Genomic DNA, 25,187 nt, shown 5'->3' on the forward strand with positions numbered 1-25,187 from the left:
CCGGTAACACCAGACAACTCAAAGTGGGGTCTTCCATGTTAGAAGTAGAAAAGAGACAAAATGTTACGTTCTTTTGAGTCCTTGCTCAGCCTTCCGAAGAATACACAGTTTACTCTGGCTCAGGGAGTCTGCATTTTTACGTAAACAATACTGCAGAGGAAGCAGTCAGACATGCATTTGTCTCTGGTGAGCCTCAGAGGGATGACTTTAAGTTCTGTCTGCCCTTGGTCCACAGGGAATTTCCTTGTGGGCAAATTGTGAGGGAGGTGTGTAGTTTCTTATCTTTGTAGCTATCTTATTTCAGGATAAAATGAGAGGCAGGTTTGTTTGCCTGACATAGTTTCCAGCTTGACTATTCTCTTGGCTTAGTGATTTTGGGGTCTCGAGATTTATTTTCCTATGTGTGAGTTTTGCAGCTCATTTTCCTCCCAGATACGTAAGACTGGCACAATTTAAAGAAAGCAAGATGTATCATCATTTAATTCAGTGATTCTCAACTAGGGGGCAATTCTGCTCCCCTACGGAAGCATTTGACAACGTCTGGAGACATTTTCAATGGGGGTGCTACTAGCATCCAGTAGGTAAAGGCCAAGGGGTGCCCAGGACAACCCCCCAACAACAAAGGGTTGTCTGCTCCAAAATGTCAATAGTGCTGAGATAGAGAAGTCCTGATTCAATTAATGTGTTTATAGGTATAATTTGCTCCCTCCTACTGGAATGCAAGCTCTGTGAGGGCAGGGACTTTGTTTTGTTTACTACTCTATGCTTGGAACATGGGAGTCAACGAATATTTGATGATAAATAATAGATGAATGAATGCCTCAAGGTTCACATTGGGCATTTCTATGCACCTTACTTCATCAGAACACTTGGCTCCTTGGATCAGAAGGGTTAGTAAGGTGAGGGAGGGTGGTATAGGTCAATATGACTCAAATATTTGGGGTGGCACCACTTCCTTGAATAGCCTAATGTGGATCTCTTCCCAACATAACACAACCAAAATTTTCATAATTTTTCTTCATTTTAATCTTCTAACTTGAAGGAAAATGTGCAACTTTTACAATGTCCTCAATTTCTTCATTCAGTAAATGTCATTAAACAAAATTGGGACTTTAATTTTAATTTTTAAAAAAATGAGACGGAGTCTCCCTATTTGGCCCAGGCTTGTCTTGAAGTTTTGGGCTCCAGTGATCCTCCCACCTTGGCCTCCCAAAGTTCTGGGGTTACAGGCATGAGCCATGATACCTCGACCACAAAAGTGTGACTTGTGTTTCACAATTTGCACAGAGATTTGATGTACTTTTAGGTTTTTTATCTTTTCTAACAATTACAAGTGCATTTTCCCTATTATGAAAGGTACTTCTTATTCTCTCTTCTCATCTCTCCTTGACACCCAGGTTAAGCTTAGAAGAAAGGCCAAGAGGAAGAGTAGGGTGCTGAAGCCCCCATCTGAGGGGTGACTTGTTCCCTTCTTCCCCCTCTTCCACTGCACCTTAAACATAGCTCTAATACAGCAGAATGGCAACTTCTGTGTACTTTTTAATCTATACGGCTTAGTTTTGTTTTGTCTTTTTTTGAGAGGAGTCTCGCTCTGTCACCCAGGCTTGAGTGCAGTAGGGCGATCTTGGCTCACTGCAAGCTCCGCCTCCCGGGTTCACGCCATTCTCCTGCCTCAGCCTCCCGAGTAGCTGGGACTACAGGCGCCCGACACCACCCCCGGCTAATTTTTTGTATTTTTAGTAGAGACGGGGTTTCACCGTGTTAGCCAGGATGGTCTCGATCTCCTGACCTCGTGATCCGCCTGTCTCGGCCTCCCAAAGTGCTGGGATTACAGGTGTGAGCCACCGCGCCCGGCGGGCTTAGTTCTTTTCGTCTGTGGTGAGGCGTGCTCTTAGTTGTCTTTATATCACTGGTACCTGGAGCATAAGATGGGCCCAGCCAATGCTGACTGAATGAATGAAATGCCTTTTGCCTACTTCACAATGTCACCTAGGGCACCCTGTGCCAACTTCACAATGTCACCCAAGGCATAACTTTTGACTACTTCACAATGTCACTTTTCACTGACCCCACACAGAAATGGGGACTCCACAGAAACGTAGGAGTGTGTTTAGTGTCAGCCCCTTCTGAATCACTCTCCGGTGGTGGCTCCAGCCAACGAAGAGGAAGCAAAAAGGATAAAAAATCTGAGCTACAGCACATGGATTTAGGTTAAACAGCCTGGGAAGGAGGGGCACGCTAATCGCTGAGGGAAATGGACCCGTGGAGGCCTCTCCAGAAACAGCAGAGGATCCGAGCTGCGTGTAGGCAGTGCACGCATGTCACCCGGGCCCCGGGCGCCTGGTCCGCTGCTGGAGATAAAAGGTCGGCCACAGAAGCAGAGGCTAGCAGTGCTGTTGACGTGAACTGATTCGCCCAAGCCTTGGGCCGCAAACTGCCAAGGAAAGCGGCAGGCAGCCTCTGCGTTTCCCATAAGCGCAGCTGGGGAACTTTCCCAGACCGGCCCACGGGTTGCTAGAGGGTCAGACCGAAAGGACCCGCCTTTCCCAGGCGGGGTGGGCCCCAGGCCACCACGTGAAGCGTCCTCGCCCCTCAGAGCCCGGAGCAGGCAGGCCTCATGAAACAGGAAAGTTGAGGACGCCCCACCTCGGAGAGGCGGCGCCCCCGGGTCGACCACGAGCCGCTCTCGCAACTTCGGCAACCGCGGGCCGCGGCGGCCGCCTGATCTCGCAGAGGAAGGTTGTGGCTGTGGAGCGATGACCCGCGGCGGTCCGGGCGGGTGCCCGGGGCTGCCACCGCCGCTGCCGCTTCTGCTGCGGCTGCTGCTGCCGCCGCTGTTGTTGGTCACCGCGGAGTCGCCGAACCCGGCAGGTGAGCGGAGTGCGCCCTGGGCGAGGGGAGCCCGGGAGGCTCCTCGGAATCTGTCCGCGCCAGTGCCCCGCGTCCGGCCGAGCTGACGTCCAGCGGGCGTCTGGTTCCTGGGTGGACGCCGAGAAACGCGCCTCTGACCGGTCGTCTCGCTCCAGCCCTGCGGCCGCGCAGCGAGGGCACTTGAGAAGGGCTTGGAGAGTGCGTCTGCCAACTTTACAAGTTTTGGCCCGAATTCTCGGCCAACAAATTGGTTTGCTCCTGCGCCGATTCTTGGCCCACAGAGCCTGGGCTGGTCCTAAAAACTCCAGCCAATGGGCATCTAAATATATTTATCCAGACTGTAGGGAGATATGGTTCCGGCTTGCCATTTGTTTTGTGTTTTAAAAATTTACAGTGACTTTGGCTTAAACACACGATTGCACGATTGTCAGTTTGATATGTGCCAGGCAGTGGGCTTAAGGGCCTTCTGGATTTGTTGTTGTTGAGACGGAGTCGCGCTCTGTCCGCGAGGCTGCAGTGCAGTGGCTCACTGCAACCTCCGCCTGCCGGGTTCAAGAGATTCTCCTCCCTCAGCCTCCCGAGTAGCTGAGATTACAGGCGTCTGCCACCATGCCCAGCTAATTTGTGCATTATTAGTAAAGACGAAGTCTCACCATGTTGGACAGGCTGGTCTCGAACTGCCTCAGTCTCCCAAAGTGCTGGGATTACAGGCATGAGCCACCGCGCCCGGCCGGGTTTTTTTTGTTTTGTTTTGTTTTTTAATATATGTCTCATCATAATCCTAAATAGGATTATATTCCCCATTTTGCAGATGAGAAAACTGAGATTGATCAGAAGTAATTTGCATAAAGATAACACAGCAAATAAGACAGAGCTAGGGGATGCCAGAGGGCTTTGCTTAACTACTTCCCTCTTGGAAAAACAGGTTTTATCTCTATAGGTATTCATGCAAATCTACATCCTTTGCAAAAATGAAATGAAATGAAATTAAAAAGCTTTGGATTTATGATTTCCATTTCTAAGGAAGCGAAGATTATGAACTATAACTAAGGGACTTGAAAGAATTCTAAAGTAATACTAAGAGAGAATTAATTTTGTTTTATTTCATAATCCCCTTTTCTGTGCTGACCTTGTACAAGAGTAGGGTGGGGCTTGGGGAGGATGCCCCTTTCTAAATATGTGTACTGATTCTTGTTACACCACCTTCCATCATTGAGTGCCTTCGTTTCCGAAACTTGTGCAGTTATCACTCTTCGATCTTAAATGTTTCCAGTCTGTGTCAGTCTGTGGGATCAGATGTACCCACAGGCTCCTGACTGGTGATTTTCTGTATTCTTTGCCTAAACTATGGCGGTGGCCTTGGTGCCTACTTCTAGTCTAGGGATACAGCTCATTCAGATGTACCTGGGGGTGGCTTTGGAGGGTCCCAAATATTCCTTTTCTGTTTGTTTTTTTTGTTTTGTTTTGTTTTTTGTTTTTTTTGAGACGGAGTCTCGCTCTGTCGCCCAGGCTTGAGTGCAGTGGCGCGATCTCGGCTGGCTGCAAGCTGCGCCTCCTGGGTTCACACCATTCTCTTGCTTCAGCCTGCCAAATAGCTGGGACTACAAGCACCCACCACACACCCGGTAATTTTTTTTGTATTTTTAGTAGAGACGGGGTTTCACCATGTTAGCCAGGATGGTCTCGAGCTCCTGACCTCGTGATCCGCCCGTCTCGGCCTCCCGAAGTGCTGGGATTAGAGGCGTGATCCACCCCGCCCGGCCTTCATTTTCTGTTTTATTTTTGGACGATTGAGATTGTTTTTATAGGTGGAGGGGGCAGCCTGAGGAGTGAGATGGAGATGTTGGATTTCTGAAGATGGAGCACTGTTTATTCAAGAAGGTAACCACCTTGTAAGAAACTGCATCTGAAACAGTTCTTCCAACAGGAAGCTGACTCCATGCTTGGAGGTTCTGGAGCCAAGGCAGAAAGTAAGGACATTTCTGAGGTGAAGTGATCCTGATAGCACCATGCCCAGCAATCTGGAAGGGATTCTTACTTACATAGGTGTTAAGGATGTCTGGTGATGCCACACTATTTCAGCAGACGAGATCTGTTTCCTTTGTCCTACCCACATTAATCTATTTTCCCTTGAGGCTTTTTGGGTCTCTGCCTTCTACTAGCCTGCGAACAACCGAAGAGTAAAGAACTGGGGCTTGCTACCTCTCACTTGTCATGTGTTCTCTGAAGCACCCAGCTCAGTACCCTGAATTTAGTAGGAATTCAGTAAACACTAAAGGGACTGCATGTCCATCCCCTTGGAATGAATTTTATATCCACTAACATGCATCTATGTATCCAAAAACAACTTCTTCAATTTTTAATTTTACTTTTATTTTTATGTTTTTACTATTTTTAAAATTATTTTTATTTTCCCCCCAGGCTGGGTACAGTGGCATGATCTCGGCTCACTGCAACCTCCGCCTCTCTGGTTCAAGCAATTCTCCTGACTCAGCCTCCCAAGTAGCTGGGATTACAGGCACACACCACCATGCCCGGCTAATTTTTATATTTTTTGTAGAGACGGGATTTCAACAGATTGGCCAGACTAGTCTCGAACTCCTGGCCTCAAGTGATCTGCCCACCTCAGCTTCCCAAAGTGCTGGGATTACAGGTGTGAGCTACCATGCCCGGCCACTTTTAGTTAATTCTTGCATATTCTTCAATTTGTAAAGGTTACTTCATAGTTTTATTATTCCAGAAGTTGACAAATAATTGCACAGTCATTCTAGCCAAATCTTTCAAGCTATGATTTCAGACATACGGTGTTACCTTTATCTTTCCAGACCAAAAGCCCCATCATTGATTTTAGAAGGTCCTTATATAATTTTTTCTAAGTGGTATGTATGGAGAAGTCAGGTGGTCACTAGAGAAATAAGTGATACCTTTACCTGGTTCTGAAAAAGTTTAACATCTTGAAAGTCATTCAGTCTCCATAAAGTGATTTGGCAGACCTATGACTGGAGTCAGTTTCAGTTGATCCTTTAACTCTGCAGACATTCTTACTTAGGGTTGGCTGCTGAGAGACTCGGAAGATGATATGTATATTGGTAAAACTGGTTCACAATCTGGCCCTCAGTCTTGCAGGGCTAGACTCCAGAAATTCAGTCTTTCTAGTGCTCCATATCTGATCAGAAGTAAGGAAGCTGATTCATCCCAATACACACCCAAGTCTATTCATCAGACTTAGTGTTAATTTTTAGTTAGAAATATAACTGTCAGGCAGACTGGATATTTGTGAGGTCTACTCTAGGCACTTTCTCACTGTAATCAAACCACATGGGAGTAGATAACATGAGATTGTCAGGCTGGAGGCCTGATTTGTCTGTCTCCTGGTAAGCATCATATACATCATATACTTGAGTCAGCCGAGAGAGTGCCCCTCCACTGCACCGTGCTTGCCTGGCATTGCTGGCCCCTGATGTTGGGACACTGCCTTTTCCACATTGCCATGGCTTACCAGTGTCCACTTGAGCATAACAGTTAATACCTTCATCTTGTTGTCAAAAAGTTTAACATCCTGAAACATTCAGTCTCCAAGGTGATTTGGCAGACCTATGATTGGGTTCAGTTTCAGTTGATCCTTTAACTCTGCAGACATTCTTATTTATTTATTCATTCATTTATTTGGAGATAGGGCCTTGCTCTGTCACCCAGGCTGGAGTGCAGTGGTACGATCATAGCTCGTTGCAGCCTCAGAGTAGATGGGACTACAGGTGCACACCACTACATTTGGCTAATTCAAAAAAAAAAAAAAATTATTTGTAGAGACAGAGTCTCACTATGTTACCCAGGCTGGCTTCAAACTCTTGCTCGCAAGTGATCCTCCCACAGGTTCATTTCCCAAAGCCCTGGGGTTCAGGCAACAGCCACTGTACCTGGTCTCTGAGGACATTCTTACTTCCCAATTCACTTGACATAAGGCCTCACAGTTGCTCAGTATATTCATTCTTCACACGGAAGCTTTTCATTCTTGGAAGTATAGTATTAGAGAGGTAACAGAATTCCGGAAAGAGGAAATCCTTTGGAACCCTAATGCCTGTGTTTGAATCCTGGCTCCAACACTTGCCATGTGACCTTTAGTCAGTTATTGTCTCTATATGTCCTTCGGTTTCCTCATCTGGAAGATGGGTATTGTAAGTGTCTATCTCATGGGGTGGTTGTGAGAAACAGTGTGCCTGACATGCAGTAAGTGTTATATAATTGAGTGGCCACTGAAGTTGCTTTTCTCTAAAAAGTTATCATGTCTTGATAAGGCAGGCAAGATTGAAGATGATAATCTACGTGCTTTGAAGTAATTTTTTTTTTTTTTTTGAGACAATGTCTTGCTCTGTCGCCTAGGCTAGAGTGCAAAGGCACCATCTTGGCTCACTGCAACCTCCATCTCCCAGGTTCAAGTGATTCTCGTGGCTCAACCTCCCGAGTAACTGGGATGGAGGCATGCACCACCATGCCTGGTTGATTTTTGTATTTTTTGTAGAGACGAGGTTTTACCATGTTGCCCAGGTTGGTCTTGAACTCCGGGCCTCAAGTGATTCGCCTGCCTTGGTCTCCCGAAGTGCTGGGATTACAGATGTGAGTCATCGTGCCCAGTGCCAACTTGAACATTTTCTCGTGCTCTCCCTTTATCAACTTGTTTGCATAATGTACACAAGATAAGTTCCAGAACAAAGTCTGAGGCAACTGCCCAGTTGTCTTTATTATTAAACTTTGTTTCCTCGTCCTTCTGAAAACATAAATTTGGAAGCAAAGCTAAAAATCTTTCTTTTGAGGAAAATTTAAAAGGATCTTCCTTCAGTGTTTCATTGAAGTAAAACAATTTTTAAAAAAAAATTTTCGGGCCGGGCACGGTGGCTCACGCTTGTAATCCCAGCACTTTGGGAGACCGAGGCAGGCAGATCACGAGGTCAGGAGATCGAGACCATCCCGGCTAACATGGTGAAAGCCCGTCTCTACTAAAAATGCAAAAAATTAGCCGGGCGTGGTGGCGGGCGCCTGTAGTCCCAGCTACTCGGGAGGCTGAGGCAGAAGAATGGCGTAAACCCGGGAGGCGGAGCTTGCAGTGAGCCGAGATCGCGCCACTGCATTCCTGCTTAGGCAACAGCAAGACTCTGTGTCAAAAAAAAAAAAAAAATTCTGGTGGTTTCTTTTTATAATATACATATATATACTATGAAACATATGAACTTTTTCTTGAGTGTTCTGACATGCAGAAAATAAATTTTTGCTTTCATACTTCCTTAGACATGAATTTTACATTGTCACTTGTTATCTTTTGCTTTTGTTAGATTTCAAATTATAAGACATTAACTATGGAGATAGCAAAACAAAAGAGGTGGTGATACCCTTCATGGAATGAAACCCAAGGGATTTATTTTCTTCAGCATTTTAAATAATTTTTATGCATTTAGGTTTTGCCTTTTTAAAAACTGGAGTGGGTTCTAGTTTATACAACTTCCATGTTACAATCTTTTGAACATCCAGCTTGAAAATGTGACTAGAAAATGTATTAATAATGTTATTATGTAGCTTCTTTGCACTACTGCAAAACAAAACAGGAATTTACTTAATATGGTAAAAAATGAAATAGAGGTAGTGAATTTATGGGGAAATTTTAGCTTAAAACTTGAAACACTGTCTACACAGATAACATATGTTACAGGTTTTTTTTTTTTTTTTTTTTTTGAGAGGGAGTCTCACTCTGTTACCCAGGCTGGAGTGCAATGGTGTGATCTCAACTCACTGTGAACTCCATCTCCTGGGTTCAAGCGATCCTCCTACCTCAGCCTCCCAGGTAACTGGGATTACAAGCGTGTGCCACCGCACCCAGCTAATTTTTGTATTTTTAAGTAGAGACGGGGTTTCACCATGTTAAGCAGGTTGGTCTCAAACTCCTGACCTCAGGTGATCAGCCTGCCTTGGCCTCCAAAGTGCTGGGATTACAGGCATGAGCAACCACACCTGGCCATGTTACAGTCTTCCTAGAGAAAATTGTGTAAGTCTCTTGATTGAGAGAGTTGAAAACAGGATGAGCACTTCACTGAAAGAGATGGGCTGGTTCTGAAATTTGTCCATCTGCCTTGCATAGGCAGTAATAATTTCAGCATAAGGGAGTGTCAAGTTATTCACACCGGTGTTATTCTCTTTGAGGTCATTTTCAAACCTAAGACACCAAAGTTCTAATTCATAATTAGAAATCAAGAATGACTATACTATCAAGTTTATATAACTTGATAAAATCTGTCACCAGGTGTGACCTTCCCAGACAGTGTGAAAGTTTGGGATCCAGGCCGGGCATGGTGGCTCACACCTGTAATCCCAGCACTTTGGGAGGTCAAGGCAGGCAGATCACCTTAGGTCGGGAGTTCGAGACCAGCCTGACCAACGTGGAGAAGCCCCATCTGTACTAAAAATACAAAATTACCCGGGCATGGTGGCACATGCCTGTAATCCCAGCTACTCGGGAGTCTGAGGCAGGAGAATCGCTTGAACCTGGGATGCGGAGGTCGCATCAGCCGAGACCGTGCCATTGCACTCCAGCCTGGGCAACGAGAGCAAAACTGTCTCAAAAACAGGAAAGTTTGGGATCCAGGTGGCCACGTAATCCATAGAGCATTGTGCTAGGCCTAAGGGAGTGGATGCAATGAAATGTGAGACTGCACCTCTCATTCGCAAGGAGCTTGTAATCAAATTTTTGGGACCAAGCAGACACAAATACATAACTAATAAGTAATCTAGATGAGGACTGAGCTAAGAGTAGAGAACCAGAATGAGGCAAAGTTGACTTTCTGCTGACAGGGCTTTTGGCAAGAACTCTGATTTCAGCTGCCAGTGACGAACGGGTATGTTTCAACAGGATGAAGGAAAGGGATCATTCCAGATCTAAGCAAATCTCCAGCATTTTTCCTCATTCGTGGATTGTTGTTTTGAAGCTAGTTTTTAAAGCTGTGTCCCTTTCTACTTATCTAGTGTGTCTCACACTTGCTGATCCTGTGGCCCACCTCACGTCCTCTCACTTGCCTTTTATTTCCACTTCATGCAGATGACCTGAGGGGCCTCATCTCTGCCTCACTGTAGAAATCTCTTACTTTCCACCTCAGGGCGTCTCTGAAATGGAGTGAGGGAGTTAACACTTCCTAGGGCAACGTTTAACCTTAATCAGATGGGAGCAGGTAGCTGGGTCTTCCGTGCCTGGGATGAAGATTTCCGAGGCTAGTCCCAGTGGGATCGCCCCTGTGTCCACAGTGGAAAGCAGCTCAGAATGCACCCTCGAATCAGTGTTCCTCTCTTTCACTCTCCCAGCCCCTCGCTCCTGTTCTCTGGGAGTACTTGCCAAAGTAATCCTCCTTCCAGCAGGCATCTTAGCCTCTGATCTCTGGAGAGAGCCAAGGCTTAAACACCTACTTACAATTTTGTTTACTGGAGATTGTTTAATTTACAAATCAGTTATTTCCTTAGTGACGCCGACGAAGAGTCAAAACAAATCCAAAAACCAGGCATCAATTTACTGGGAGACCTTTCAAAGAAGGCAAGTGCCATGCCAAGGCACACAGAGGTATACTGAGAGACCAGCTGAGCAGACATCAAAGAGAAAGCAGTTCAAGGACCAAAACCAGTGAATTTTTAGCTAAACCCAATATGAACAGATTATTTTCATTATAATTTTTTTCTATTTTCTCTGACATCTTTTGCTTGTTCTATTTCTCATTTCTTTCTCTTTTTTTCCCCTCTGACTTCTGAATATATTAAATAAACATTGCATTGCTTGGGGTTGAAAACTACCTGCTTTTTCATAAATGAGGTGCTAGAAAAATTATTATAGAATCCAAATATGGGAGAGAATAGTTTAAGCTACTTATAAGTATTTTATACATTTTTTTCTTTCTAAGACAGGGTAGGAATTTTTTTCAACTGAAAACAACGAACTCATAGAAAATACTGCCACTTGCAGTGGATCATGCCTGTAATCCCAGCACTTTGGGAGGCCCAGGCAGGCAGATCACCTGAGGTCCAGAGTTCGAGACCAGCCTGACCAACATGGAGAAACCCTGTCTATACTAAAAATACAAAATTAGCCAGGCGTGGCAGCACGTGCCTGTAATCCCAGCAACTTGGGAGGCTGAGGCAGGAGAATCGCTTGAACCTGGGAGGCGCAGGTTGCAGTGAGCCGAGATCACACCATTGCACTCCGTCCTGGGCAACAAGAGCGAAAACTCTGTCTCAAAAAAAAAAAAAAATAAAATAAATAAATAAATAAATAAATAAATAAATAAAATATTAATCGGAGTATACAAGTAAATATTAATACAAAAAAATTTAACTTTGGCGTTTGGGCTTTTACATAGAAATATAAAAATGATGGCATATTTTCCATCTTTATTTATAGAAGAAAAATACTTTTTATAAATAACATTCCCATTCATTCAACAGATATTTAATCAAGTGCATTGATTTTGAGGATATTGCTGTTAAAATGTTTGAATTCTGACTTTTCATTTTCATAACTCTAAAGAAAATATCAACAAATAGCTCCTGCTCTTGGGGCTGGATAGACTTAATCCAAGATTCTGAGCCATTTAGGAAGTCTCTCACCCAGGCTTGAAAACATAATTACTTGAGCTATTTCATACTAACTTCTGTGAATGAGTGCTCTGATGAGCTTCGTTTTCTGGGAGGCTCAGGTAGGAGGATTGCTTGAACCCAGGAATTCCAGGCTGTACTGAGCTGTGATTGTGCCACTGCACTCCAGCCTGGGCAACAGAGCGAGACCCCAGCTCGAAAATAAATAATAAATAAATAAGTAAATAAATGGCTTTCTTTTCATTTAAAGAACACACACAAACTAGATTCGTCAAAGAAACATTATTTTGTCAGGTTTATAGAGTGTTAAGCAGAAATAGTCCCCACTTTCACAGAGCTTGTATAAAACTAGGTTTGCATTAGAATTATGTACTATTTTTCTACTTTTTTCACTATTACTTTGTTCAGACCATTCACCTCTCATCGTGAAGATGTCTTTTAAAAATGGAAAAGTACAATGGCTTAAACTATTACAGGTTTTAAGAAAATCAGAAAATGGCATGAATAGTGGGAGAACCAGAAAGAGTTGAAACTTAGAGAAAACATTGAGGAGTGGAGGACCTCGGCTGGAGTGGAGGGAAGACTCTGATTTTGGGCTTTATTCTCAAAGCACATGCTAAGCTATTGGCAGGACACTTTTCTCACCAAAATCTCTTGGGGATTGAGTAAAGGTTTTTTCATGCATGGAGGTACACGAGTGTCAAAAAAGCACATATTTGCAGAAGTTTCTTTTTGTGGTCAGGAAATTAGGTAGGACCAGCAACAGTGAAAACATAGCTCTTGGTTTAGTACTCAGGTTGTCTTGGGCAAGCCCCAAATTACATCAAAAAGGAGTTGATTGATTGGAAGGTGAAGGCAGGCCTGGGTTGCCTAACGATGAGAAATGCCAAGGTTTTGGAGAAGAAGAAAAAGCTAAAATCATGCTTTGCGGGTAGAAAGAAAAGAGACACACCTTCCTTTTTTGTTTTATGGTTCCTGTTTATGACTCTGCTTTTTATGCAAGCAACCACACTTCCTCATTTCCCTACAAGGCTCCCTGGAGGTGAGGGTGGAAGGGAATGTGTGAGAAAAGCTGGGGATATGTGGTCAAAAATAAATTTGGAAAATTTATTGCCTTTGGGTGGAGAAGGGAAGTTTCCGTGGGTGCTGCCTATAATTGTCAAATTGTGGCCGAATGGCTCCATTAACAATCAGACAATTATTTGTCAACCACAGTTTATTGGCAAATTATTTGACCCTCCCTATTTCTTAATGCCATTACTTCCATTTAGCGATTGTGAAGGCCTGCCATGGTAGTCATTGTACTCAGAAGTAAATTGACTCAGGCCTACTCAGATCATTCCTTAAGAGTTTAATCAGGATTAGTTTCTAAGCCTGACTAAGCCCCAGCCTATCACCGAGCCCCTGGACCACGGTGCCATGATGCTGTAGTGTTAAGACTCTACTTTTAGTGCATGTTTGATAGACGGTCTTTTTTTTTTTTTTTTTTTTTTGGCTGCATAGTGTTCCATGGTGCATACGTACCACAATTTCTTTATCCAGTCTACCACTGATGGGCATTTAGGTTGACTCCATGTCTTTGCTATTGTGAGTAGTGCTGCAGTGAACATATATGTGCATGTGTCTTTATGATGGAACAATTGATATTCCTTTGGGATATGCCCAGTAATGGGATTACTGGGTTGAATGGTATTTCTGTTTTTAGGTCTTTGAGGAATCATCACAATGGTTGAACTAATTTGCACTCTTACCAACAGTGTATAAGCATTCCTTTTTCTCTGAAACCTTACCAGCACCTGTTATTTTTTGACATTTTAAATAATAGCCATTCTGACTCGTGTGGGATGATATCTCATTGTGGTTTTGATTTGCATTTTGCTAGTTATCAGTGATGTTGAGCTTTTTTTCATATGCTTCTTGGCCACATGTATGTCTTATTTTGAAAAGTGTGATAGACAGTCTTTTTGTTTGTTTGTTTTTTTGAGAGGGAATTTCACTCTTGTTACCCAGGGTGAAGCGCAACAGCACAATCTCAGCTCTCTGCAGCCTCTGCCTCCCAGGTTTACGCGATTCTCCTGCCTCAGCCTCCCAAGTAGCTGGAATTACAGGCATGCGTCATCACACCCAGCTAATTTTGTATTTTTAGTAGAGATGGAATTTCTCCATGTTGGTCAGCCTGGTCTTGAACTCCTGACCTCAGGTGATCCGCCTGCCTCGGCCTCCCAAACTGCTGGGATTACAGTGGTGAGCCACTGCACCCGGCTGATAGGCAATCTTAACATCAAAAAGTAAAATGTTGGCCAGGCGCAGTGGCTCATGCCTGTGAGCAGAACTTTTTGTTTTGTTTTGCTTTTTTTGTTTTTGATACAGAGTTTTGCACTTTTTTGCCCAGGCTGGATTGCAATGGCACAATCTAGGTCCACAGCAACCTCTGCCTTCCGGGTTCAAGCAATTCTCCCGCCTCAGCCTCACGAGTAGCTGGAATTACAGGCGCACACCACCACGCATGGCTCATTTTGTATTTTTAGTAGAGACGGGGTTTCTCCATGTTGGCCAGGCTGGTCGCAATCCCCTGACCTCAGGTGATCCATCCTCCTTGGCCTCCCAAAGTGCTGGGATTACAGGTGTGAGCTACTGCACCCGGCAGCAGAACTTTTAAGAAATAGAAACTATTGAACATTTTTAGCAGGCAAGCTAACAAAATCAGTTCGCATTTTAGAAATGCTACTCTGGTAGAGAATGAAGAATGGATTAAAGGTCAGAGAAACTTTGAAAAAGTCCTCTTCTATACTTAAACGGCCAGTTGTGTTACCTAAAGTAACATAGAAATGTAGGCATAAAGAGGTGGAGACTGGTGGGAGAGATATTTAGGAGGCTTTTTGATTAAACCTAAGATATCAGAGAGAGAAAGGAAGCCAGGATGGATTCAAATTTCAGGCTGGGAGATCACTGAGAGAGAAAGCATCACGATGGAGGATATTTCGAATCTCTAGTGCGATGGAGTCATCCGGATTGTGTTATCAAGTGTGCTGTGGGGTTTACAAGATAAAGAGGAACCTATGGGGAGAATGAGGAAAAAGGCAGGCACAGGAGAAGGAGACTGGGGAGGGTGTAGTGTCCCAAAGGCCGTGGGAGGAAAGAGTTTTAAGAATAAGTGGTCACGAATCCAATGCTTTCAGAAGTTCATATGACATTAGGACTCCAGGATTTTGTGAGTGAGCCAGGCAGAAGCCGCGTTGGTATCCTGGAGGTGGAGAGCAGACTGCAGCCGGCTGGAGCAAGGGACAAGAGGAGGAAGTGCAGGGCGTGAGTGCATTCCTCTTTCCAAAAGGCGAGGCCTGGAACTGTGCCAGTCATGTTCACAGCTCTGTCACCAGCACTCAAAACAGTCCCTGATACAGTGTGGACACTTTAAACTTTGTAATGATTTCGTGAAGGGAGTGAGAGATTCCGGCAATAGCTCCATTGGGTCACAGGATCCAGATGGCTTCTGTAGTTGGTTTATTTTTAGCTATGAGACAATGGAGCATGTTAAGTATGCCAAAGGGGGGAGAAGCTACTGCCGAGAGAAGGAGCTTTAGGGCACAGGAGCAAGAGGATATAGGATAGAACAAAGTTCCTAAAGAAGGTGGGAGGGTGAGATCCAGAGCATGGGTCGAAGGATGGAGGTGAACCAGAAGCTCTGGAGAGATGGGCGTGATGAGTTCAGGGATTGTGTAGGGATGGACCCACAAAATTATCAACACCTGACGGAGTCACAGGTGGTAGCTTCTACTTGCTTCTACTTTTTCCTGCAAAGAATCTAATGTCATATGACATTAGAAGAATTAAGCAGGAGACATAGGATAAGGAGCCTGAGAATGGTGATGTTTTGTTCCACCTGTTAAGGGGAATGGAAGAAGTTGCTGACTAGGGATAAGAGCCCTATTCTTGTCTGAATTAAGAAGTGGGCGTTGGATGTGAGGGCGATCTGGCTGCGACATCTGTCACCCCATTGACCGCCAGGTTGATTTGGCTGATCTGGCTGGCTGGGCGACTGTCCCCTTCCTCCCTCACTCCTCCATGTGCGTCCCTCCTGAAGCTGCGTGCTCAGTCAAAGAGGACGAGCATCCCTGATAGAGGAGGACCGGTCTTCGGTCAAGGGTATACAACTAGCTCAGCTATCCTGCTGGAACCTCCAAACAAGCTCTCAAGAAGTTGGCTTAAGGTCCAGCTCCAGCCCTGCCCAGATTCCCACCCTCTAAGGATGAAGCACTCAGGCTCACCTCTATGATGCTGTAACTACACCCCTACCTTTGACCTTGTTCTTTGTGTTTTGAGCTTATCCCCCTTGATCAAGGTTCCAGTTTTTCCTCACTTGGAATAAGGGCAAACAATAACGGCAGATTTCCCAATTCTAATAGAATGGAAATCTTTAAAAGCAAATGTCTTGAAATTGTTGGATACATAGGAAAAAAAAAAGCATCACAGCTAATTTGAATGGCATTTTTATCATTATTCCCTTTTCTTCTAGGAGTCTACTATGCAACTGCATACTGGATGCCTGCTGAAATGACAGTAGAAGTCAAAAATATAATGGACAAGAATGGGGACGCCTATGGCTTTTACAATAACTCTGTGGAAACCACAGGCTGGGGCATCCTGGAGATCAGAGCTGGCTATGGCTCTCAAGCCTTGAGCAATGAGATCATCATGTTTGTGGCTGGCTTTTTGGAGGGTTACCTCACTGCCCCGTAAGTATCCCAGTCATGGTGGGGCCACTGCCAGGCAACCCCTGTCCTTCCCATGTTCCACAGTGACTCTCATCTTCCTGGCATTGCACATTAGAACTGAAGAGTAGCTGGAGTTCTTCACGTGTGTGATAGAGACATTATTACAATTGCATTTTTGCGGCGGTGGGGCATGGGACAGGTTCTCGCTTTGTTGCGAGGCTGGAGTGCGGTGGCGATCATAGCTCACTGCACCCTTGATCTCCTGGGCTCAAGCAATTCTTCCACCTCTGCCTCCTGAGTAGCTGGGACCACAAGCATGGGCACAGAATTGCATTTTTTCCTATAATCAGTACCTGCCGAAAAAGAACAAAACCCCCAAGTGTGGCACTCTTTAATTCTCATGGCACTTTTTAAAAATCTTCCTCTCCCATGAAACTATTTTATTTTATATATTTTTGCAAAGACAGGGTCTCCTCATGTTGCCCAGGCTGGTCCTAAACTGCTGACCTCAAGCCATCCTCCCATCTTGGCCTCCCATAGTGTTGGAATTACAGGTGTGAGCCACCATACCCAGAAATGAAATGATTTTAAAGGACAGCAAAGTCCTTTCAGCCTACTAGTCACTTGTTGTCTGGTAGAAAGCAAATGAGAGGTGGGGTCGCTCCTTGAGAACAACGGAGCAGGGAAGATTAATTAAAAATAAACGGTTGGTGCATTTATTTCCAGCCATCTTGAAACAATACCTCCATGTGGGCAGAGATTTTTAAATTGACATTATAATGAGTCTAAAATAAATGTTTCTTCTAGTTCTACTGTTACTTGATTCTAGTGTCCTTGCCTTGCCTTATAAAAGTAACATGGATGTAATTAATAATGATGCAATCAGGCTACATGCCTTTTAGAGAAGAGGACTTTAAGGAAAATAAAGTTGCAATTTATCTAATCAACTCTCATCCCTCCTTTGATATAAAAAGTGTCTTGATGACTTTGCTTGACTCTTTTATTCTCTGTGACCTAGATTGTTGAGTGCAATTTCACCAAACTTTATTTAGGCTGTTACTGCCTTAGTCATAGTAAGTGAAATGTCAATCTTAATTTACTTTGAGTACTGGAGATTGTATCAGATGTCGAATGACTAGTTGTTGGGCTCTGGTTGCTCTTTTTTAATTCAGACTACAAATTTTTGTTTTTATTTTTATACCCAATTTTTTTACTCTTCCATACAAATCTCCTTAACAGCATACTATTCAATCAATGTATAAAACTTCGTAAACGGAATCAGATTTTTTTTAACATGTTTAAAATCATTTTATACAGGTAAAAATCTGAACTTCTCCACATCTTTATCCACTTCTGTTTCCACTGAATTCTGATTGTGTTATTTGAGTCGTGAGTTGGAAGAAACAATTTGAACCACAGTTGTGTGAATATAAATAGGTTAGATTAACTCATGAGTGACATATACAATGGGTTATTAATGGAAACTATGTGATCTGCAGAAAGCAGCTCTAATCTCTGAGAATGTTCTGAGAGTGCACATGTTTCCCTTGGATATTTCTGTTGGTGTTACTCTTAGAGCTCACAGAGATTCACAGGGCTTTGACAAAGGTGGCACCTCTCATATTCTTATGTCTCAGAAAAACATAAGCTTTAACATCTCATAGCAGCCACTTTTGAAGGTGGCTTTATCATTTCACCTTTACTTTTTATATAAAGCATTGAGCTATTCTTACGAGTAACTTTATCCACTAACCAAAAAAGTCTATAGAAAAAGAAGCATTCTAATAATAACTTTTAAAAAACACTTCTGTGTTAGAGTAAAAATTGTTTGTTTGTTTGTTTGTTTGTTTGTTTGTTTGTTTTGAGTTAGAGTCTCTCGGTGTCGCCCAGGCTGGAGTGCAGTGGTGTAATCTCGGCCCACTGCAACCTCTGCCTCTCGGATTCAAGCAATTCTCGAGCTTCAGCCTCCCTAGTAGCTGGGACTACAGGTGCATGCCACCACAACCAGCTGATTTTTACATTTCCTTGTAGAGATGAGGTTTCACCACATTGGCCAGGCTGGTCTCAAACTCCTGACCTCATGATCCTCCCCCCTTGGCCTCCCAAAGTGCTGGGATTACAAGCATGAACCACCGCGCCAGGCCTGTATTAAAGTACAAATTTTATTTATTTATTTATTTATTTATTTATTTATTTATTTATTTATTTTAAGACAGGGTCTTGCTCTGTTACCAGGCTGGAGTGCAGTGGCGCAATCACGGCTCACTGCAGCCTTGACCTCCTGAGCTCAAGAGATCTTCCTACCTCAGCCTCCACAGTAGTTGAGCCTACAGATGGGAGCCACCACATTCAAATAATTTTGTTTTGGTTTTTTTTTTTTGAGATGGAGTTTCACTCTTGTTGCCCAGGCTGGAGTGCAATGGCACGATCTCGGTTCACTGCAACCTCCACCTCCCAGGTTCAAGTGATTCTTCTGCCTCAGCCTCCCGAGTAGCTGGGATTACAGGCATGAGCCACCATGCCCGGCTAATTTTGTATTTTTAGTAGAGATGGGGTTTCTCCGTGTTGGTCAGGCTGGTCTCAAACTCCCGACCTCAGATGATCCACCTGCCTTGGCCTCCCAAAGTGCTGGGGTTACAGGCGTGAGCCACCGCGCCCAGCTTAATTTTTTATTTTTAGTAGAGATGAGGTCTCACTGTGTTTCCCAGGCTGGTAATTTTGTTTCTTAAAAAAAGACACTCAGCTACTATTCAGGAACTGTTTTCTTGTTTAATTTGCCTTTTTGCCATGTCCTTTCAAAGAGAAGTTGAGATGTATAAGTCAGCCTTTGAAAATTTTAAAAACAAATAAACAACAATACTTCCTGCAAATTGTGATGTAGGCTTTGAGGATCTGAGTCTGCCTTCCTTTCATACCAGTAGCAACAGCCCACGGGCGAATGATCAGGAGTGGGTCAGAGATAGCTCTAGAATCTCTAAAACTACATCCTTAGGGAAAAGCTGGGTCACTCTTGCTAGCAACTCTACTGTAGAGAACAACCTCAAAAGAGCTTGTTAGCCATAAGTACAGAGTACAAGAGAGAAAAGCACCCCAGTGGCCAGAATAGTCAAAGAAGGCTTTTGGAAGAAGTGAGTTGTAGGCCTGGTGCTTGATAGAAGAGAACTACTAGGTTTGGCTGGGAAGAGGGATAAAGTCATTCCGAGCAGAATGTAATGGAACAGAGTACTGAAAAAAGGCGCTGAGTCTGAAATAAGTTGCATTTACAAGGAGTAAGGAGTGGCTGGGCACAGTGTCTTGCGCCTGTAATCACAACACCTTGGGAGGCCAAGGTGGGAGGATCACCTGAGGTCAGGAGTTCGAGATCAGCCTGGCCAACATGGCGAAACCCCATCTCTACTAAAAATGTAAAAATTCGTCTGGTGTGGTGGTATGCATCTGTAATCCCAGCTACTTGGAAGGCTGAGGAAGGAGAATCGCTCCAACCAGGAGGTGGAGGTTGCAGTAAGCTGAGATTGCGCCATTGCACTCCAGTCTGGGCAACAAGAGTGAAACTCCATCTCAGAAAACAAAAACAAAAACAAAGAACGAGGAGTGGAGGCTTCAGTTGAACAATCGAAGGATGGTGGGTTTCAAAAGGCAAATGGGGACCATGTGTGGAAGGCCTTGGATGGAAGTGCTGCCAACAGTCCTTCTCTACTTGGAGCACAGAGTGCCCGAGGTTTCTTAAATATGAAAGATGACCTCTCTGTCGACTCTGTCTAGTGTTTGTGACTGTGGTCATTTTCCCACCCTTCTCAAAGAGGGGCTTCCCATATATGTGGTACCAAGAGCCTGAGAGGACCTCTGCTCTGCAGAGTCTTTGATGTAGCTCAAAGGCCATCTCAAATGCTGTCTTCTTTTTCTTTTTTTTTTTTTTTTTTGAGACGGAGTCTCACTCTGTCACCCAGGCTGGAGTGCAGTGGCGCATCTCGGCTCACTGCAAGCTCCGCCTCCCGGGTTCACGCTATTCTCCTGCCTCAGCCTCCCAAGTAGCTGGGACTACAGGCGCCTGCCACCACGCCTGGCTAATTTTTGTATTTTTAGTAGAGATGGGGTTTCACTGTATTAGCCAAGATGATCTTGATCTCCTGACCTCGTGATCCGCCCGCCTCGGCCTCCCAAAGTGCTGGGATTACAGGCGTGAGCCACTGCGCCCGGCAAATGCTATCTTCTTGAAGCTTTTTAAGATTTCATTCCCACTGGATTAGAGCTCCAGCTCTCTCCTCTACCACCTGTTAGTGCCTTGATGGCCACCCTATTTTGTTAATCTTTATATACCCCAGATGTCTGGCATAGTGCTTTGCTCCCAGCTGTTACTTATTACATGCTAATTAGGTTTAATAGCATTCTAGTGTTCCAGTTCTATTAGAAACAAATTCTAAGTATGAGGTATATTTCCATGTAATGCAGTGTGATGGTAGCAGCCTTGACCAAACTGAAGATTCTTCCTCTGATTTTTAACTCTGTTGGACAGTTCCCTAAGAGTTACAGATTCAGCCTTTGATGTCTCATGAATGATATAAAGGCTGTTAAATAATCACGGATTGATTTTTAATAAAATGAGACATGAACTCTATCTGGAAAGCATGGTGATAAGTGTATGGGGACCTGGTCTCTCTAGTTTTTAATAAAGCAGCTGATCTCTTGTGTTGTTCATGCGGCTGCTGAAACTCCCTCCTCTGGAATTACACAATTTGAATGAGTCAACTCAGCACGACAAACACTTGTTTTCCTACCTTGTGCCTGGCACTGAGGATAGGAAGAAACGTACGGAGTTTGTTCCTGACTACATTCTTCAAAGGCAACTCCTTTTACTTACATTAATATGTTGAGACAGGCGGCTCACGCCTGTAATCCCAGCACTTTGGGAGGCGGAGGCGGGCGGATCACGAGGTCAGGAGATCGAGACTATCCTGGCTAACATGGTGAAACCCCATCTCTACTAAAAAATACAAAAAAATTAGCCAGGCATGGTGGCGGGTGCCTGTAGTCCCAGCTACTCAGGAGGCTGAGGCGGGAGAATGGCATGAACCCGGGAGGTGGAGCTTACAGTGAGCCGAGACCTCGCCACTGCACTCCAGCCTGGGTGACCGAGCGAGACTCCACCTCAAAAAAAAATTATTTTTTCTTCTTCTTTTTTTCTTTTTTTGAGATGCAGTCTCACCTGTTACCCAGGCTGAGTGCAGTGGCACAATCTCGGCTCACTGCAACCTCCACCTCCCAGGTTCAAGCGATCCTCTAGGTTCAGCCTCTTGAGTAGCTGGGATTACAGGCATGCACCACCACTCCCAGCTAATTTTTGTATTTTTAGTAGAGACAGAGTTTCACCATGTTGGCCAGGCTGGTCTGGAACTCCTGACCTCAGGCAATCTGTCTGCCTCAGCCTCCCAAAATGCTGGGATTATAGGCATGAGCCACCGTGCCTGGCCCACTCTCAAAAATTTCTAATGATGTAATTTAAAATTGACCACAATTATTTCTAATTATTCTAATTTTTTGTAATTATTTCTAATTATTTGTAATTTAAAACTGACCACAAAATACCAAAGACGATGATAACCAGCCATTATATGCCATTTACAGTGTGCCAGACTCTGTTCAAAGCATTTGACATACGTTGAGTTATTTAATCCACAATACCATGAGGTGTGTATCACGATAATCTTCATATTATTCATATGAAAACTTGGGAAGTTAGGTAACTAGCTGAAAGTCACGAAGCTTGTGAGTAGGAGCCAGGATTGGAACGGAGGCTATCTAGTCCCAGAGTTTGCATGCGCATGCGCATGCCCCGCTACCACAGACAAATGGATTCATCGCTGTGGGAAATACTAAAGGAGCCCAGTATGGTCTCTGACTCAGGGAGGCCAAGCAGGAGAGCGTAGGAGGTAGCACATGACAGGTGCTAAATGATGTGTTATTGCCATCATGCAAAAATATTCTGGGAAAGATGGGTGTGCACATGTCTTTCTGATCTCAACATGTAGAAGAGGTGTTGAAGAGGTAAAGGTGAGCAAAATCTCAGCCAACCTAGCAGGAAACTTACCGACTTTACACACTGCAGGAACTGAAACTAAACCTGACTCATCCATGAGGTTGACACTAGTGTCGTCTCTGTTGAGAATTCAGAAGCATAGAGAAGTTGGAATCCTGCTTTTAGTAAGATATAGCTTAGAAGTAGTGGAGTCAGGCTTTAAACTCAGAGCTCAAAGCCTGAATTCTTTAATGTTACACTGCATTGCTCTGCCACACAGAAGTGTAGGGTCCCAGGCCCAGGGATCAGAGAAGGGCTTCAACCTGAAGAGACTGCAAGAAGATTGTATTCCTTGGAGCTTCTGTGTGTGGCAGGATCAGGTGAGGCCCCCACTTCTCATCTCAAGGTGGAGGTTTCTCTCCCCTTGTACTGAATGTCAGAATCAAAAAGGCTAGTCTCCACACCCAAGAAAAAAAAAAAAAAAAGCCAGGGGCAGTGGCTCACTCCTGTAATCCCAGCACTTTGGGAGGCTGAGGCGGGCAGATCACCTGAGGTCAGGAGTTCAAAACCGGCCTGACCAACATGGTGAAACCCCATGTCTACTAAAAATACAAAATTAGCTGGGTGTGGTGGCACACGCCTGTAATCCTAGCTACTTGGGAGGCTAAGGCAGTAGAATTGCTTAAACCTCTGTGACAAAAGTTGCAGTGAGCTGAGATCACATCACTGCCCTCCAGCCTGGGTGACAGAGCGAGACTCCATCTAAAAAAAAGAAACCAGAAGAAAAATTTTAATACTTCTGGCTCAGTCACCTTCCTGTATTTCCATCTGTCTTGTCTATGGTTATGTAGTAGACACTCTCAGCAGTGACACTCAAGTCAGGATTAATATTCCTCTGTTTAAGGATTTTCCCATCTAGACAATATTGACATTTTGGGTTGGATTATTCTTCACTGTGGCAAGCTGTTCTGTACCTTGTGGGATCTTCAGCAGCATCTGTGGCCTCTACCCACTAGCTACCAGTGGCACCTTCTCCCTCACTCAGAAATGTCTCCGGAAATGCTCCCTACAGGGAAAAATCAGGCCACTTGAGAGCCACTGCCTTATCTTGAAACAGACTGAAAAATTTGGGGGATCTGGGACTCTGCGTGGAGCCAGGCAGGGCGCAGTGATGGAAGACTTTGGATAAAAAGTATGAATTTTTTGTTTCTTTACCTGAGTGAACATTGTAAGTGAAGAGCCCACAAGTTATTTGTTTCCAATAAATAAAACTGTTTTCATATAACTCTTTTTTTTTTTTTTTTTTTTTTTTTTTTTGAGATGGAACCTTGCTCTGTTGCCCAGGCTGGAGTGCAGTGTCATGATCTCTGCTCACTGCAACCTCTGCCTCCTGGGTTCAAGCAATTCTTGTGCCTCAACCACCCGAGTGCTGAGGTTATAAGCATATACCACCATGCCCGGCTTTTTGTATTTTTAGTAGAGACAGGGTTTTGCCATGTTGCCAAAGCTGGTCTTGAACTTCTGATCTCAAGCAATCCACCAGCCTCGGCTTCCCATACTGCTGGGATTACAGGTGTGAGTCACCGTGCTGGCCTTCATATAACTTATTTTAAGAGCATGAGGCCAGGACAGAGGATCCCTCTCTTGTCACCCACACACTTGTCTAGCTTTAGTGCTGTTCTTGCTCTTGCATTTAGAGGTAGTAGAAGGTAACTAAATGGATCAAAGCAAAGGTATGTGATAGCATAAACTATATGTAAATAATAGTTTAATGTGATGATTCAATTTAATATATATACACAGGTAATTGGAAGAAAAAATTCTCATGAGGTAAAGTTTATTAAATTCCAGTACCACAAAATAAACAATTTCAAAGGATCATAATATTGTATACTTCACCAGCAATAAAACTATTCTCAGATTATTAGTTTCAGTTCCGGAAACTACTAGATAAAGAATATCTAAAGTTTCAAAATGTAGGAGCCAAATTCCCATTCTTGGAATCCAGCATGGCCTCCAATTCTAAAGTCCCGACATCAGTGAAAAGCATCAGATAAAAACCAGAACGAGGACTGTAGGTAAACATTCAGTCCAGAGGGTGCAGGGACTTCCTCTTTGCTCTAAACTTACAGCAAATTATAGGGAAAAGATGAGAAAGAAAACCTCATAGTAACACAGCTGGGCTCCAGAACAAGATTAAATGTCTCTTCTACCAGAAATTGAACAGATAACAAAGTGATAAAATATGGATCTACTGGCCCTTGGCCTGAAGCCAGCAGAGGCAGCCACCTGCTGATGGGTGAGGGCCTCAATGCTTTGAGTGAGCTGAGTCAAGGCTGGGAGCCAGAAGTAGCCTTGATGCTTTTAACTGCTTGTAGAAAGGAGGCCACAAAATAGTGTTGGTGATGTAAGTCCTAGCCTATAGATTTATAAGAAACGGTAAGCTTGGGGGTGGGGAGGTGGTGGCAACCAAAAGCCAAAGCATTCACATGCTGGTTTGGTTATTTACAAATATCGCTGCAATATTCCATAGGATGGAAGTCCCAAAAAGGCACTGTAAGACCTGATTCCTAGGACTCAGATGGAGGCATTTGGACAGGGAAAGAGGGAGGGAGAGAGGGAGAGAGACAGAGGGGGGAAAGAAAAATGCCTACACACCAAAGTTCCAAAATCCACAAAGAAATTGAAAGATAGTTAACAAAATCAACAATGTGAGTATACTCCAGATTAATTTTTAGAATGGTTTAACAAAGACTTTACATTTGCATAGGGTGCTTTAAGTTATAAATGAAAGAAAACGGAGAATTTGTTAAACAAGGAGTAAGAAGTAAAAAGACGGATTTTTAAAAAGAGCTTGTTAGAAATGTAAACGAAAATTATAGAAGTTAAATTTTTAAAAATCTCAATACATAGACAAACTCTGGACTAGATACAATCAGATAAAAAATTCTGAATCGGATATTAGTACTGAG

At 44.0% G+C, this 25,187-nt stretch overlaps 1 protein-coding gene across 1 annotated transcript in view; it reads left to right on the plus strand.

Annotated features, from left to right (window-relative positions):
• The first annotated feature begins 2,234 nt into the window (after positions 1 to 2,234).
• The window catches only part of LOC105481910 (phospholipase B domain containing 1), a 67,719-nt gene continuing 44,766 nt past the window's right edge, over positions 2,235 to 25,187 (plus strand). The window contains exons 1-2 of the mRNA XM_011741703.3: positions 2,235 to 2,871; positions 16,004 to 16,223. Of these exons, the coding sequence (XP_011740005.1) occupies positions 2,757 to 2,871; positions 16,004 to 16,223 (335 nt within the window). The 5' untranslated portion in view covers positions 2,235 to 2,756. The remainder of the gene's footprint in view (positions 2,872 to 16,003; positions 16,224 to 25,187) is intronic.

The sequence above is a fragment of the Macaca nemestrina genome, chromosome 10 (genome assembly GCF_043159975.1).
Source record: "Macaca nemestrina isolate mMacNem1 chromosome 10, mMacNem.hap1, whole genome shotgun sequence".
Classification (NCBI taxonomy): Eukaryota; Metazoa; Chordata; class Mammalia; order Primates; family Cercopithecidae; genus Macaca; species Macaca nemestrina.